Below are 17356 nucleotides of genomic sequence, written 5' to 3'. Positions count from 1 at the left end.
TAGAACAAGAACAAGGTGTACAGACAAACTCACCCGGCACGACAGGAATTAATGAGGATTAAGAGACGCGTCTTTTCATACGCTGTTAATTTCACAATTGAATCACTGCAATGTATTAAATATAAATTTCACACCTCACTGCCCTCGGTGCAGACTGAATGCTCATATAATGAAAATGAACCAAAGGCCAAATGTCATGAATTTCATTGTGGCAACAGGGCATATATCCTGTGGGGGTGTCTGCAGCATGAGCATTTATGCTACATATTATGTCCTCTGAGGCTTCTGTGTGTGTGTGTGTGTGTGTGTGTGTGTGTGTGTGTGTGTGTGGCCCTGGGCTGCCGCTATGGCGATAAAACGCCGTGGACTGCTCATCACCAAAACGCTGCTTTTCCTAATAAACACGCCTCCCTCGCTGTGATCCAATATGACATTCGCTCTAAAAGTCAGCGCTAATAAAGACGCTGTTTCTACGCCCTAATTCTCCCGACGTGAGCCCGGGAAGGTACCAGCCCGTGCGATTCTTCCACTACGCCCGCCTCGGCTACGTTTGACCTACTTCTGTCTCCGTAACATTGTAAACAGATCCACTAATTGCCTTCATTTATTCATTTGGAAGTCAAGTTGTGTTGTGGTTGGCGGCGTCCCAGCTCGTTCGTGTGTAACGTGTACAACCGCTACGTCACGCACACGCACACACACCGTCCATCACGTGTGTGTCTGTACAGCAAAACCCGGCAGGAATAACCGATCATGCAGGCCACACTGTATGCTCGAGTCGTGTGAGACCCATGGTAGACATGCTCAGGCAATAAAGTAGACATACAATGCATTTTTCATCATTTTAAGTTTTAAGTTCCCAGGTGTACCTGTATGTGACATTCGCAGTAAGGTGTAATAGAGCTTGACGTACTATCACTATCCCATGTGATGCAATTAAATCCATCCATTTTCAAATCTGATTATTTTATCCTGGGTCACTGGCGTGCTGAAGCCCATCCCAGCTGTCTTTGGGCAGGAGGCGAGGTATATGCCATACTGGTTGCCAGCCAATCGCAGGGCACATAGACAAGCAACCATTTGCGCTCACAGCGAGCCTGAAATGCATTAAAACCTTTACAGGTGAATTTATGTGACATCTAAGCTTTTCAATGCACATGTCCAACATTTAAATGTTTCTGTTCATTCTTGCATAGCATTATTAATCAAGTGATTGTGCTCCGACATGAACAACACGGGCCTGATTTAATCTTCATGGACGACAATGTTCCAGCTCATCGACGTCGCATCATCCGGGAACGGCTGTTGGAGACTGGAGTGCCTCAAATGGAATAGCCTGCACTTTCTCCAGACCTGAATCCTTTTGAAAACCTGTGGGATCAGCTGAGTCGCCATGTAGCGGCTCGAAACTCTGCATCCCAGAACCTCAGTGACCTGAGGGCTGCCTTTCAAGAATGCAGTGAACCCTCGCTATAACATGGTTCACCCCCTGCGGCTTCGCTGTTTCACGGATTTTTTTAGTGCAGTTTTTTTAAATGCTTTTTTTTTAAACAGAGAATTGTGTTCTGCATCCTGATTGGCTGAGGGACTGACCAACGTGAACAGTCTCCGCACCTTGTCTCTGTATAGCTTGCCAAATTTACCTTTGCAAATTTTTGGTCTATGGTTTCACTATATCAGTGGCGGATGCTGGTCTGTCAAGGAGGGGAAGCTCAAAATGTGTCGGTTTATTTCTACGTGAATTCTACTCTCCGTTCCTTTTCAAACAAATGAAAAGGATACCTTCACCATAAGATCGGTGATTGGCTCATTTCGCTGTCAATCAAAAAGAGATTCAGCCTCAAACAGATCATCCAATCATCATGCAGAAAAGCTTAGAATCGTGGCCGCCCGATAAACGCCCACTGTCCATAGACTCCCAGAGATGCTGAGCGTCCGATGGGCGGGACAAAACCAGCATTTGCCAAACCAGCCAATGACTCGTCTCGTTTCAATACATTGGGACAACCTACACTGAACTCTCTAGACCAGGGGTCCCCAACCTTTTTTGCCCCACGGACCAGTTTATGTCAGACAATATTTTCAGGGACCGGCATTTAAGGTGTGGCGGAAATAATACGACAAAATAATACGGTATGAGCTGCATGAAAACGGTGGTGTTTTCGAAATATAATAATAAACACAAGGAGCGTCTAATCTGGCCGCAACACTCTGATCGCGATGGTAATGTTTAATGCCTTCAAAATACGATACAACGCAAATTCAAAGTGCATGAAAATGACGACTCACCACAGCCCCGAGCTTGATTTTCTGCAACCAGACGGTCCCATCTCGTGGTAATAGGAGACAATGACACCTCAAGTGTGTGTTTTATGTCCAGTCTACTTCGTAATTTTGTTTTAGTCGCCGTTGCTGCAGAAAACCCCCACCTCAGACAGGTAGCATGTCTGAAATAGCAACAGTGCTATTGTGGCGATCTCAGAATATTCAGACATAACTTTAATCCAGTTGGCTCGGGCGTACTTTTAAAGTCACCGTCATTTGCGATCTCCAGCAGTTTCTTTACTCATTTTTTTACTCATTGTGTTTTTAGCGTAATCGGTCACGTGATGCAGAAGCGTGGCTTGACGTGTGTCAAGCGTGACGCAGACGGATGTAATGGAGAATCCGGTAATTTTCAAAATAAAACATTTCGTATTCCGAAATAAATAAAACGAAATTAAGGCAAGTTCTTTCTGTGTGGCCCGGTACCAAATGCCCTGCGGACCGGTACCGGTCCGCGGACCGGCGGTTGGGGACCCCTGCTCTAGACGCCCAGCGTCCGCGCGGTCAACGCTCAGCGTCCACACAGTTTAAAGCACAGCGAAGCTGCGGGAATGAATGAGAAGAGAGTCGCGTCGTAACCAGTAATAAGAAGCTGATCCGGAACAAAAGTTCAGCGCGTTGTAGCGTATATTTAGACAATGCCATGTCCACACAATTGTACGTACACACATATATTTGATCACTTACTTTTTGACACTTTAGGGGAAGCTGAGCTTCCCTTGCAGGCTTAGAGCAATCGCCTCTGCATTGTATACATAGTTCAGTACTGTATAATACTGTAACTGCAAAAAATAAAGCTGACTATCAAGTACCAAGTAAAACTTTATTGTCAAATATGCTGGATGTTTCACATCCAGCACATTTGAAATTTCTTCCCTCTCAAATTTTTGCTTTTTTTTAATAAATCCTACTTCACGGATTCTTTTTGGAACGTAACCCCCGTGATAAACGAGGGATTACTGTAGTGGGATGCCATGCCTCAGCAGACAATAAGTCGACTTGTGAACTACATGAGACTTTGGCAAGCTATAATTGATGCTCAAGGGTATATGATGAGTTATTGAGACGTTGACATTTTTTGTTGTGGTTTACCCATCATTTTGTTCACGTTTGTTTCAATGAATTGTTTGAGATGTCCTATTTTCATGATATGTTACCAATGTAGTGTGAACTATTACATTTTACATAAATTTCAACTGAAAGCCAAATATCCCAAACCTTTTGTGAGTAGCGTGTACTACAAATGTCTGTGTTGGATACACTGGTTAAAGGTGAACGCAATAGAAAAATGGTCTTTTCATGAATTTATTGTATGCACCCCACTAGTCTAAACATCCTGATTAATATTGCGTTCATGGAATAAGAATGAAGCAGCACAATCCATCCGTTTTCGTCCATCTCAAGGAGGGCGCTATTTTAGCCAATACTGCATTCTGCTGTCAACTGAAATTGATATTGCCATCAGGCTCCCACCTGAGAGGGACGTGGGTGTTTCTGCATGACAGGGCCATTTCAAGACAGTGTTTCAGACAGTGCTTTTTTGCAATCGCTTGAAAGTGGCACTGTATCTTCACTCTGCCAGTTTGGCAGAAGTATGCGTGCCACATAGAGTATGATGTGTGACCTCCACGGATGAATATGCTGTCATTGTTTGGAAGAATGCTCACATTTTTCCACACTGGGCCCTGTCAAAAGATGCTGGCTTCCCTATTCAATAACATAGTTCCACCACTGGTCGTCATGGTCACGAAGTCCGAACTTGCCATTGACCTCGCATGAGGTGCAAGGGATATAATTGCTCACTTGCATGAGACAAGCGGGTTATTTTTTTTTCTTTTATAAGAAATGAAGTACTACAATTGAATTCCTTAGCTTTTTCCAAAAGCATGTCAAATATGTTATTATAAACACTTGCAAACTAATTATGAAAAAATATGCTGAATATGTAGCCTTTAAAAGACACTACAATGCACAACTGCGCTCTAACTGTGTTCAAAAGATTACAGCAGCTCGACTAATGTTAGCATTCTTCACCTCCTGCTTAATAGAATCTCATCATGACTTATGAGTCTTTGCCTTGTGTGCTCGCTGTGGCAGAAAAGCGAGAAGCAAAAGTGATAATTTGGCACACAGTGAGACCTTTCATCCGCAGACACTCTTGAAAAGTTAAAAACAAGCACTGCTGCGAGGGAAAAGTGGCTGTTTTGTGCCCGGCCGCCTTGTAATCATAAGGCCAGAAGTTGTTGTGATGGCCGTAGTCCGCTCACTTTTTCACCCCTGTGGTCTGATGTTGTTATTGCTTTGTGCGGCCTCATAAATCCAGGCCATGCGGAACAACGGTGACGAAAAAAAACCAAACTATCACCTCTGATGCCTGTGATAATGACTCCCGTTGTTGACTAAGTGTGAGGGCTGAGCTGTAGCTTCTGACCTTTCCAAAAAACAAGCATGCAATCTGCCTACTGTGTTCACCATTTCACACAAACTTGTTTGAGTTCATGTGTTAATTTAACTTGTGTGACAGTTCATGCTATAAAACGTGACATATATTATTTCAGAGTTAATTGTAGAGTTAAGGGTTTTGAATGGATTATTATATCCATCCATCCATTTTCGGAACCACTCGTCTTTCGTCTGGGACAGTGGTTCTTAACCTTGCTGGAGGTACCGAACCCAACCAGTTCATATGCACATTCACTGAACCCTTCATGAGTGAAACATAAAAATATCATTCAAGAAGTGTTCCTTCAGTTTTGCTGGTGTGAGACTAGACGCTGAGTCCCAGCACGTTCTGTGATGCATGTGAATCCATGTTGTACATATTCGTCTGACCACTTACTTTTTTTTTGCTCGACATAGTTAGCATGTATTTAGTATTTTAAAAAATTCTAAAAAAAATATAAAAATCACACGATGTACTTTCACGACAGTCACACGTTTAGCAAATGAAATTTCCCACAACACTGATTGGACAAGCGATGTCAGAAGCTAATGCCACATGATAATTGCTTACTGTGTTATCACCATTTTATTTAATGAACTTGTCTGTTCCATTTAAGTGTGCCTGACATCTCTTAGCACAGAAGTTGGTGCTAACACAACATGTGTCAAGTGTCTAGGCTAGTCGACCCATAATGTCATGTGACTGATCCCCACATGCATTTATTTACACCGCCGTGCTTGCAGGACAGTAGCAATATTGGTAGGCGAAGGATTTATAATGGCAAGCACTGATAGATTTAGTTTATCAGTCAACTCCGTTCAAGTGAATTCACATCTCCCATTGATGATAAGGACATAATGAGATACATGTGCAAGCTGGACAGGTTGGCTATCACTATTATTTAACATTTGAGCAATTAATGAATGGCACCATAACCATGTCATGTTGCTTTCCATCTTAAAGTTTGAAGTTTGAACATTGTCTGATCTTTTGAGTGAGTCGGAAAGTTTCTATTACCACATGACTAAATGTATTAGCATAAATACAGGTGGTTTCCAGGATGGTCCTCTCATATTATTTATTTATTAACAAGGACTTACTTCAACAAAAGGGCACTGGTGGAAATGTACAGGATATGGTTACATTAGCCAGTGGTGGCTATTCATTTACAGAAGGGCTGTCAAACCCATTTTCATCACGGGCCACGTTTTAGTTACCATTTCCCTTGGAGGGCCATTATGACTGAAATCATGTAAAGAAGTCAAGAAGAACAGTTTATTCAACTATTGTTTAAGTTACTGTCATGAGGTGTTGGCAACAACAAAATGCTTACAATGTCTCTCTTATTTGTTCCATGTGAGAACTTGAAATTTTGGTACATATTTTAGCAATCATCATGGAAGTTGCCATGTTTGATTTGCCTTCGCGGGCCACATAAAATGATGTGGCAGGCCAGATCTGGCCCCCGGGCCTTGAGTTTGAAACACTGATTTACAGTCTGGAATGGAGCGGGGAACTTCAGCTGTGGTGGGAATTTTCAGAAGTCTCCAATAATGGCAAGCAACGTTGCTAGATGCGTTGTTAATTGATTTTATCTATCTATCTTTAAATGAGTTGGCATGATGGCGGTGAGCCAGGAAGAAAGAGTCCATAAAAGACAGAAACTGCCAAAAGTTTGGGATCATTTTACACTGAACAGGGAAGAGCAAATGTAATATGGACCACAACAGCATGTCTACGAAGCCAACATGTGATGATCGAAGTTAGCTTATTGAATATAGCCTACCAACGCTAGTTCTGAATCGCTAATAACTTTGCATCACCACCTTTTCAAGCTGTCCATGTGCAAAGTCTACAATATAACAGCAGAATGTGAGGATGTTGGCCCCAAGAGGACAAAAACAATACCTTCACTTTGCATGGTATGTTTTAAGTTTATTATTGCAAAATTATTATTTATCTGATTAAACAACTGACCAATGAGATAAACGGTAAAATACCCAATTCTGAAAATAGAGTTTTTGCCAGCTGCAGCCCTTTATCCTTTGTGTATTTTTAAAAAAGAATATCAACCTATTTTTAAGACACCTGAGACATGTTTTAACTTGAGGAAAAAAACGCATCCCCTCTCTAAATCTGTGTTAACTCAATAAAGCGCATACAAACAGCCATAGCAATCAAAACTTTTGAGTGAGCAAGTGATACACATGGACCAGCGAGCAAGCAATCACCCGCTTTTGAACATTTCATTTCATCTCCGATGGCAGATGGGTCAAACAAACGAACCCAAAGGAGCCCTTCTGTTAGAATGATGCCCAACACGGCACCACAGAAGTCATGACAGCAGTTCACTGTGCTGAAATCCAAAAGGATTTATTTGGCGGGGCTGATCTCCATCCACGTCTCCATCTCCCATCCCTCCCCGACCCAGCCTCTTCCCCCTCGAGGCTTCGGCAAAGCGCGTTCTCGTGTCAAACGTCTGGGCCGGAGCGTGTCTGAGTGGCGAGGCATCGTATACGGGCAGGGATGTGAAGAGTGTCTCTGTAATCCAGAGTAAACAGCGAGCGGCATGACCGTACGCTTCAGACGTGACCGGAGCCGGCTGAGGAGGAATGGATGAAACGACCGCGGCACCGCTTGCCACCAGCGCCTCCTATTTGATCCTGTTTTTCTTTTTCCTCTGCTGTGTACGAAATGCTCAGAGGGTTCCAAGCACAGACACTCAACATCGATTTAACCTCTAAGAGGGTGCGTTGTCGCTGTTACATGTTTAAGGCCATTGCAATCCCACCTTCACACACATTATCATTATGATTGAGTCTGCTTTCTCTGGAACGCTGAACTTTTTTTTTTTTTTTTTTTTTAAATCAGGTCTGCTTTGACATCCTGATGAGACGATTACGCACATTGCACCGCATCCTCATTGTCTGGCAGACAAGACTCCCTGATTTCCAGCAAAGAAAAAAAGGTTAATTCAAGCGTACTTTACGAGAGTTATTTCAATGAAAATGCCATTGAATTAATCTGGTTGAAGAGATCCATAAACATCTGTGCGCTGAGTGGTGCGCAAAGCATTACAGGCCAAAACTGCCCAAAGATCCAGCGAGTTGTGCCAAGCACGTAATTGTTGCCAACCAAGTGTTGAATAGTGGCTCATTAATACTGAGGTAAAGGTGTTTTCTTCGTTCAGAAAAAAACCCCCACACTCACAGTGTCATAATTACGTGTTGTGTGTTCAAAATTATGAGACAAAAAATGTATTTATTCCATTGTGGAATAAGGCTGGACAATAAAATGTGGAAAAACTGAAGGACCTTGAATAGTTTCTGGATGCACATTTCAACAACTAGTCTGTTAAACTGCCTGATATCATGCACCAAAGGTTTTTTCAAGCATACGCACATATTTTATACAGAACATATGTACAATTAAAAATTGCTCCAAGGTTTCTTAACTGTGACACACTTTTGTCAAAGTGCTCTAAGGATTAAAAAAAAATCCTCAAGACTAAAAAGGGCGTGTGAGCTGCAAACTGAATCCCCATTAAAGTTAGTTAGTTAGTTAGTTCCGCCCGCTCCTATTTGGAACATTGGGCGACGAGCCTCCTCCATTTGTTCCGGTCACTGGCGACCTTTCTTGCTCCATGCCAGCTGACACCCATCTCACTGAGGTCTTCTTTGGCAGTCTGTCGCCACGTCTTCTTTGGCCTACCTCTCTTCCTCTTTCCACCCTCTGGCATCCAGTCCATGGCCACACTTGCCGGTCTCTCTCTTGGCAGCCGGAGTACGTGGCCGATCATTTTCCTTCTCCTTTCAGAGACAATGTCTGACAGTTCAGCCACTCCTGCCCTCTTCATCACCTCCTCGTTGGTGATGTGGTCTCTCCATGAGATCCTCAGGATGGATCTCAGGCAACGCCGATGAAAGACATCTAACTTGTTGGTAATGTTGGCTGTCTTCATCCATGTCTCACAGGCGTAAATCGCTGTTGGGATAACCACTGACATATAGAGGCGTAGCTTGGTGGTCGTAGTGATGGCTTTCGATGACCAGATGTTGCGGAGGCGTTGGAACACTCCCGCAGCTTTACCAAGTCTACTGTTGACGTCTTTCTCCACACCACCTGTATTTGAGATGTTACTCCCAAGATATGTGAAGCTGTCAATGTACTCTATGTCATGTTGGTGTAGAGTGAGTGGTTGAAGGTGTTGGTGCTGTCCGACGGCCATGGCCTTGGTCTTTTCCTGGCTAATTCGTAAACCGACCTTAACTCCGTGCTCATGCAGATTGTTGGTCAACTCCTGGAGTGCGGGCTGGGTGTGACTTAACAGAGCCAAATCATCTGCAAATTCCAGGTCAGCTAGTCTGCTCCCTCCCCACTTGATACCAACTTCTTCCCCTGTGATGGACTTCCTCATCACAAAGTCAATTATGATGATGAAGAGTAGGGGTGACAGAATGCAACCCTGTCTTACACCAGTGACAATGTCAAAATCATCAGTTGTGCCACTGTTGGTTTTGACACAACAGGTTGAGTTGTGGTACAATGACCTGAAGATGTTGATGTACTTGAGGGGTACACCATACAGCTGGACGGTCTGCCACAGTGACTCCCGGTGGATGCTGTCGAAGGCTTTCTTGAAATCGATATAGTTGATCATGAGTGGTGTCTGAAGTTCTTGGCACTGCTCTATGATGTTTCGAAGGGTAAAGATCTGTTCGGCGCAAGACCTTCCCTTCCTGAAACCGGCTTGCTCTTCCCTCAAGATGTTATCCACTTCATCTTTAAGGCGATGTAGCAGGACACTGCAGAATACCTTGCTGGGGATTGACAGCAGTGTAATGCCCCACCAGTTATTGCAGTCTGCGAGGTTTCCCTTCTTAGGAAGTGTGACAATGACCCCACGTCTCCAGTCGGCAGGAACCTCTTCAGCATGCCAAATCAGGTTGAACAGGTGGGTAAGGCTCTCCACAACAGCGTCTTGGCCGTGTTTCAACATCTCGGCAGCTACCTCATCGAGTCCCGGTGCCTTGTTGTTCTTAAGGCCCTTGATTGCTCTGGCAACCTCAGTCTCGGATATCTCTTTCGATGTAATATTTAGAGCTGGAGCTGGTGTCTCTTGATCGAAATTGAAGAGCACGGGAGGCATTGGTTGGTTGAGAACCTCCCTGAAGTGTTCCAGCCATCTTGCTTCTTGCTCCTCGTCGCATAGAAGTGTCCTGCCATCCTTGCTCCTGATTGGCACGCTAGAGCTGCTCCTGGAGTTGGTTAGCTCCCGCACGATCTTGTATAGGGTCGTCGTGTTGTTGTTCTCGGCTGCTTCCTGTGCCTCTCTTGCTTTCTCTTCTAGCCACTGTCTTTTATCCTTCCTGCAACTCTTCTTCACTGCCCTGTCCAAGCGCCTGTACTCCTCGTCTTCCATCCTCCAGCTCCGGAGCCTCCTCTTTTGTTCTCTTTTTATCTTGGCCACTTTCCTTTCATCAATCAACTTCCAGGTGTTGTCTGTTATCCATCTCTCTTTGTTGGTACCCCTCTTTCTGCCGATAACTGCTTCTGCAGTTTCAGCAATGGCACAAGAGAACATACTCCACTGCTCCTCAATGTTTGCAAGGTGTTGTGATACCTTGAGCTTCCTACTCAACTCCTCACAGAAGCTTTCTGAGATGTTGTTATCCTTTAGCTTGTCCACTGCGTAAGGTCTCTTGGGCTGCACCCTTTTCACCTTCTTCAGCTTCAGCTTGATTTTACTCACCACAAGGAAGTGGTCTGAACCCACATCTGCACCTCTGTGGGAGCGAACGTCGAGCAATGACGAGCGCCACCTTGTGTTGATGCAGATGTAGTCCAGTTCGTTCTGGGTCCCGCCACCAGGTGAAACCCAGGTTACTTTGTGGATCCGCTTGTGCTCAAAAAAGGTGTTGCCAATGCTGAGGCCGTTGGTACTGGTTAGCATCAACAGTCTCTCCCCGTTGTCGTTCGTGGAGCCTGCAGAACCATGTGGTCCAACTGTGGCATTCAGGCCCCTTCTGTCATTATCCAGTTTTGCGTTGAAGTCTCCAATCAGCATTTTGATGTCATGTCTGGAGATCTCCTCAAGCACGGTCTGGAGCTGGTTGTAGAAGGTGTCTTTATCGTCCGCTGAGGCAGCTTCGGTTGGGGCATAGACTTGTACGATGGTTACTTTGGCATATCTGGTGTAGAGCCTTGCTGTAATAATCCGTTCATTCACCGGCTTCCATCCAATCAATGCTTTTGCTGCACTATTGGAGAGGATGATGCCGACTCCATGGGAATGGTGGTCTTGCTTCCCAGAGTACAGAAAAGTTGCTCCATCAACCACGAGACGCCCTTGCCCCGTCCACCTCATTTCACTAACGCCTAAGATGTCCAGGCGATAGTCCCTCATATTCTTCAGCACCTGGTCCATGCGACCAGACTGGAACATTGTGCGCACATTCCAGGTGCCTACTCTGGTGTTGGTTTTGGTTCCAAAGATCGGGGTCATCAGGGGTCGGGCTTCCTGCTGGATTTCACCCGGCCCCGTCATAGATACATCCAAGGATGTGCCGTCTCTTCTTCGCCGTGGTTTACCGGAATGGCTTCCTCTCGTCGTTTCTGTAACAGGTTTTGTTTTACAGGGTGAGGTTGTTAACCTCACGCCCAACCCCCAACCTGGAGGACCAGTTGGATGCAGTTTAACGTCGTACCCAGGACGCGAATCCCCATTAAAGCAATGATTGAATGTTCATTGGTGGAGGCAGCACTTCACCAAGTGGCCAAATAACATTTCACAGCACATACAAGAACTTTCTGAGCAACAGTCGAAGTTTCTACAAGGGGTCTTTGGTTTCTAACGGAGTTCTGGTCTTATGATTTGGAAGGGCTCGCTGATAGGCATATTTTCAGCATTACTTTTTATTTTTTTATTTAATTTCAGATCTGATGTGTGGGCAGGCACTTACCTAACTACTTGCATATTTAAAAGTCAGTGTTCCATAATATTTGAGGAAAGTAGCTATTACTGTTATAAAATGGACAGATGTTTACTACATTTTTTCTAGGAGTACTTTGCTTGTACTGATGAGTATAAAAATAATCACATCAGGCATATATTGCACTTATTTGTATAAGTGTGCTTGTGCATGTGCTTGGCAAAGGGTCACGTTGGTGGCCAATGAAGGGGAAAACTCATAGTTTTGGTTTCATATATATGTTTTGTGACACCCCTCGTACTTGACTTATTCTGCAGTAAGTACAGTAGGCAAGTTCAAGTATATCTTGCCTATTATCACCACTTATACTTTTAGGTATAATTATCGTAGTTCTGAAAGATAACGCTTTTTCATAACTCCCAAAAAAGTGTTGTTAGCACCACTGCTCTGTCACCTTCTGACTCTTAAAACAGCCTTTTTGGTGGTCACATTCAAATTTCCTGCACACAAGTGCCTCTATTGAAAAAAAAATATTGGTGACCTTTATGGTTTTAAGGAATGCTCTTTTACGAAAAACACCCCAAGGCTGAAAATAATTTTATAGTCATGCTGGTTAAGCCAAAGGGCAGAGTAAGGACAAAATGCCACTGAACCCTTGAGAAAGTGAAAAAAGGTAACACTGTTGAAATGAAAGTCTGGCGATGGTAACAAAGACGCTGATTCAGAGGATCATCTGCTTGCGGCAGCCTTTGATTTTGATACCATTGTTAACTCATTCAGTACCAGCCAATTCTGGACCAAGTCTGAAAAGACGTTTAAAAATGTCTTTGGGAGTGAATGAATTTTAAAAATGTTACCCCTGACAAATAGAAAAGTCAAATGATTTGCTTCATGATAAAAGCAGTTTGTCCAAGTGAGATTATTTCTCATCGCCATTAACCCTTTCATCTACCAGAGAATAACCTAAAAAACATGATAGGCTGTCTACTGTCGTGACCACTGTACCTGAAAGGGTTAAAATGGCCATTTGTCACAATTATGCTTATTCTCCATGAGCGAACCAGGTAATTTCCACAGAAAGGATACACTGGTCTGATAAGAATGTATTCATGCATTATCTGCCTATCCCTGCTGTCTTTGGGCAGTAGGCGGGATACACCCTCAACTGGTTGCCAACCAATTGCAGGGCACTCATAGACAAACAACATTTAGCGCTGATAATCACAATTATGGACATTTCAGAGCATTCAATCAAGCTACCATGCATATTTTTGGAATGTGGGAGGAAACCGGAGTACCGGGGAAACCCCACGCAGGCAACGGGGAGAATATGCAACGTCAGCACAGGAAGTCCAGGTGGATGTGTTAACCTGTCGACAACCGTGCCACCCATGTAATGTAATGAAAAATAAAATAAAATACTCATAGATAACCAGCTTTCAGTGGCCAATTACTGGCAGAGTTGTTGGCGGCAAGCCTGGCAAAAAACAAACAAAGCGACTGCACACTTTCGAGCGACCGCGGTGCAAGCGTGGCAGCGACAGATGGACGGGAGGTGCCGTAGTGATTCTGGAGGGAGCCCAGCCAGCTCAGTGTCAGTCCGTTCGCTAAATTCCTGGCTCACGCTCAACTCAGCAGGATGTCCGTCTGATGGCCAACACACCGCGGCGTGACCTACCCCCCACCCTCCTCTTTTTCCAACGTGACTGTCATCATTTAACCTCTACTTAAACTAAGAAGCATCCTTGGGAAAATGCACATAAATAAGATGTTCAGAAGAGTCACTTCACTGAGAAAAATTGATCTTGACTAAGAAAGAGGCAGAACTGTTCAAGTGGTTAGCACGTCTCCATCACAGTTTTGAGGTTCGGGGCTCTCGACACTCTGAAACTGCTGAGTTAAACGTAACCCAAATTGTCTGAAATCACTAACCCAGCGTCAAAGCTAGGTTGTTTATATACAGTGCATTGGGTTGTGGATTTGAAACAGCATGTTGGGTCAAGATTGTGATCTAACAAGGCGTACCGTTTATATTATATTGATGAGTTGAAGCTACAAAGAAATGGTTTACTTGGTTATTCTTATAGCTGTGGTGATCCCCCCCCCCCCCCCCTTCATTTAAGAAGCAGCAGCTTGTTGTATGTCATAGCAGAAACTTAATTCGTTTGAGGAAAAGTTGTTGGAGTTGAATCAATTCATGTTGTCAAATGAAAAACTATTTGGACTGACTACTGCCTCAAGTGTGGGGTGTGCTGAGCGGGAGAATGAATGGCGTGCACTACCGTGACAACTGGGGATGGACCTCAGGGTGGCTGCTTGTTGAGCCCAGAATAAAACATTTTTTTAAAAAAATTAAAAAGCTAATCCAAATTGCAAATCACGTTCAAGTTTTGACTTGTAAACAAAACACGAACAAATGAGCACCGTATGGTGTCAGTGAACTCAATTAAACTCACTTCACAACAAGAGGGAGTTTGGCGTAGTGTTGTGTGTGTGTGTGGGTGTATGTGTGTTAAACTGTGCAAAGATCACTTTTTTTTTTACAAGGGGTCAGCAAAATCGCGACTGTCCAGCATTTTCTTTCAGCACCGGCTTGGCGAGGATGATACAAACGGGGGGAAAAATGGGGGTGGCTACACCTTAGGCTCCTGCTGATACATGATGACACCCCGGCGGATTTAGGGTGATGGCACGTTTGCCAATTTATAGTTTGTCCTCCCGAGTCGGCACTTTTATCACCTCCCTTTAATAGACTTTGGTGTGGCAGCTGTGAATGCAAGCGCACTTTATCCGCAGTGCCCGTCTGCGGCGGCACTCCACATTTATCTTTGTTTGGAGGTGAAAACCTGTTTGAAAGCAAATTAATTCATTTTGCGGCAGACACAGCCAGACACTAGTAGGCTTCATGATAAGGAAATGTGAGCACATCATTCACTGCTACATGTCCGACTCGTCCGCGCTCATCCCGCCTTTGAGGGGCATTGTTTGCTAGCCCCCCCAGGAAATAGCTCCATAAAATATGCAAATGAAATTTAAAAAAGGAAGCGCTAGGGTTGATGCTGCATGGCTTGGAATCTCTAATGACTTCCTGCCATCCTTGGAAAACGGCTGATTAATTTGGGGAATGTCGGCTACAGTGGAGAGTGATGAATTCCTCCTGGATTCAGCCATTTAAGTGAACATGACAGGGTGGCGGGGATAGAAGCGGCAGCCCCAAACACAGACACGTGGTGAATACATTTAGGTCGCTTTAATAAGCAACCAAAAGAGTCGGCCGGGGCAGCTACATTGTTGTGACTGCTTTGTTCGAGTAATAGGCAGGGGTTAGTTCTCCTGAAAGGAGTGGCACATTTAATAAGCTCCCCAGATGATGGTGGGGGGGAAGTATGAAACTCTCTCTTGTAAATACGATGAGACACTTAGAACAAATGAGCGCTTGTTTCTTTGATGTATCATGAGTCTGATAAAGGACAAGCAACGGGGAAAACAAGCAGAAGTGCAAATGATAACCTAAGTGCACTTAAAACGAGCAGGGACTTGATAAAACAAACGTCTCGCCTCTTCTCTTTTTAGAGTAATGTGAAGTTTCCTGGGGAAGGACGACGACTCCTCTGGCTTTCACCTCGCCGGCACGCAGTCCTCTGAGGTTTGCCTGAGCGCCTCTGTCTGAGCCCTGCGGGGATGGGAACGCGCTTACATAAGAGATGGACTTATGGCCACTTCACTAAAGTTCACGGCCCTGTGAAGGTCATGTCACGGTTCGTGGCCCTTGGGCTCCTGACACTCATCCTCGTGAGTCAAAAGACAGCGGCCGGACAGACTGTGAACATCTTCCAATCGGAGCGGCGAGACTGGTCATTGAACCATCTCGCCGTGCATCAATCCACGGGAGCCCTCTACATTGGCGCTGTCAACCGGATATACAAGCTGTCGGCGAACCTCACGCTCCTGGTGTCCCATGCCACGGGGCCCGAGTACGACAACAAAGCCTGCTACCCTCCTTTGATTGTTCAACCCTGCTCTGAGCCCCTCGTCTCTACGGACAATGTCAACAAGCTGCTGCTCATCGACTACTCCCAGAACCGGCTCCTGGCGTGCGGCAGCCTCTACCAGGGCATTTGCAAGCTCATGAGGCTCGACGACTTGTTCATCCTCGGGGAGCCCACGCATAAGAAAGAACATTACCTGTCCAGCGACACACAGATGGGGACCATGTACGGCGTGGTGGTGCCCTCGTTGACTCAGGATGCCACCCTGTACATCGGCACCGCAGTTGGAGGGAAGCAGGACTACTTCCCGACTATTTCCAGCCGTAAGCTGCCTCGCGACCCGGAATCCTCTGCCATGCTCGATTACGAGCTTCACACTGACTTTGTCTCATCGCTCATCAAAATCCCCTCAGACACCCTAGCTCTTGTCCCACATTTTGACATCTACTACATCTATGGCTTCGAGAGTGGTCATTTTGTTTACTTCATGACCGTCCAGCCAGAGACCCCGGAAAACGGGATGCCGTCCGGGGGCTCTCTTGGCGACCTGTTCTACACTTCCCGAATCATCCGCCTCTGCAAAGGCGACAAGAAGTTCCATTCCTACGTGTCGCTTCCTGTGGGCTGCGTCCACCGGGGCGAGGAGTACCGTCTGCTACAGGCTGCCTACCTGTCCAAGGCTGGCAGGGTCTTAGCCAAGGCGCTTAACATTGGCGCCCAGGATGACGTGCTCTTTGCAGTGTTCTCCAAGGGCCAGAAGCAGTATCACGACCCGTCCGACCACTCCGCATTATGCGTATTCACCATCCAGGACATCAACACACGCATCAAGGAGAGGCTGCAGTCTTGCTACCAGGGTGAGGGACACCTGGAGCTGCACTGGCTGCTGGGAAAGGACGTGCAGTGCACCAAAGCGGTAGGTGGATTGATCCAGTTCCCATCTAGATTAGGGATGGGACACTTAAATGCTTGACAGGGGCACACATTTTAGTCAGTGCAACCGGGGGACCATATAGGACCACGCACTTCCAAACCAGATGTATGATAAAAATACTAGATTAAATATGGACAAATTACATCCTCTTAATATGCACCTTTTTTGACATTTTTCAATGTATGTACATAAGATCCACGGAGGAAACCAACAACAAAGGGTTTAAAGCAAAGAATAATCTATCCACATCGCATAATTTTCTTGCCAGCGCAAAGGCTCGCTTGCCTAAAAATTACCATTCAAGGGTGGCACAAAACCGCTCAACAAGAAACCAACATTTAGTGCAAGAACTCATTTTATACATTTTTTTTTCACAAAAATCAACTCCCTTAAAAGTTTTATATTATTGAGGCTATGTTTGTCTTGCGTACCATTCCAAAGCTGCAAAAAAAGTATTTGGCCTATTCACCTTGTTTTATAGGGCAGTATAAAACCCAGTATTAGCACAACTAAGAAATGTCTGCCATTTAGAGGTGATTAGTGATATTACAACCTAAAACAGTCGACCCATGCTCATTCACTTCAGCATCTGGGGATTCATATATCTGCAGAGGTTTTCCCCCTTTTTTTCTATATTTTTGGGAAAAAGTATTCTCAATGTTTCTCAGCATGTTTTAAGAAGACAAAGCAAAAAACAACAACCCTGAACGCATGCATGCAGTATTACTAAATA

At 44.9% G+C, this 17356-nt stretch overlaps 1 protein-coding gene across 2 annotated transcripts in view; it reads left to right on the top strand.

Moving 5' to 3' along the window:
- The window catches only part of LOC147200988 (plexin-A2-like), a 126669-nt gene that overhangs the window by 17987 nt on the left and 91326 nt on the right, over positions 1-17356 (top strand). For both annotated transcript variants that reach the window (XR_015101581.1, XM_086117424.1), the window contains exon 2: positions 15274-16605. Coding sequence is in view for 1 of the 2 variants with exons in the window: in XM_086117424.1 (XP_085973550.1) it covers positions 15382-16605 (1224 nt within the window). In the remaining variant the exon portion in view is untranslated. The remainder of the gene's footprint in view (positions 1-15273; positions 16606-17356) is intronic.

The sequence above is a fragment of the Hippocampus guttulatus genome, chromosome 8 (assembly GCF_054856545.1).
Source record: "Hippocampus guttulatus isolate MCC_2025c chromosome 8, RoL_Hgut_1.0, whole genome shotgun sequence".
NCBI lineage: Eukaryota > Metazoa > Chordata > Actinopteri > Syngnathiformes > Syngnathidae > Hippocampus > Hippocampus guttulatus.
The sequence above is the reverse complement of the archived record's forward strand: the minus strand, read 5'-3'. Positions and strand labels throughout refer to the sequence as shown.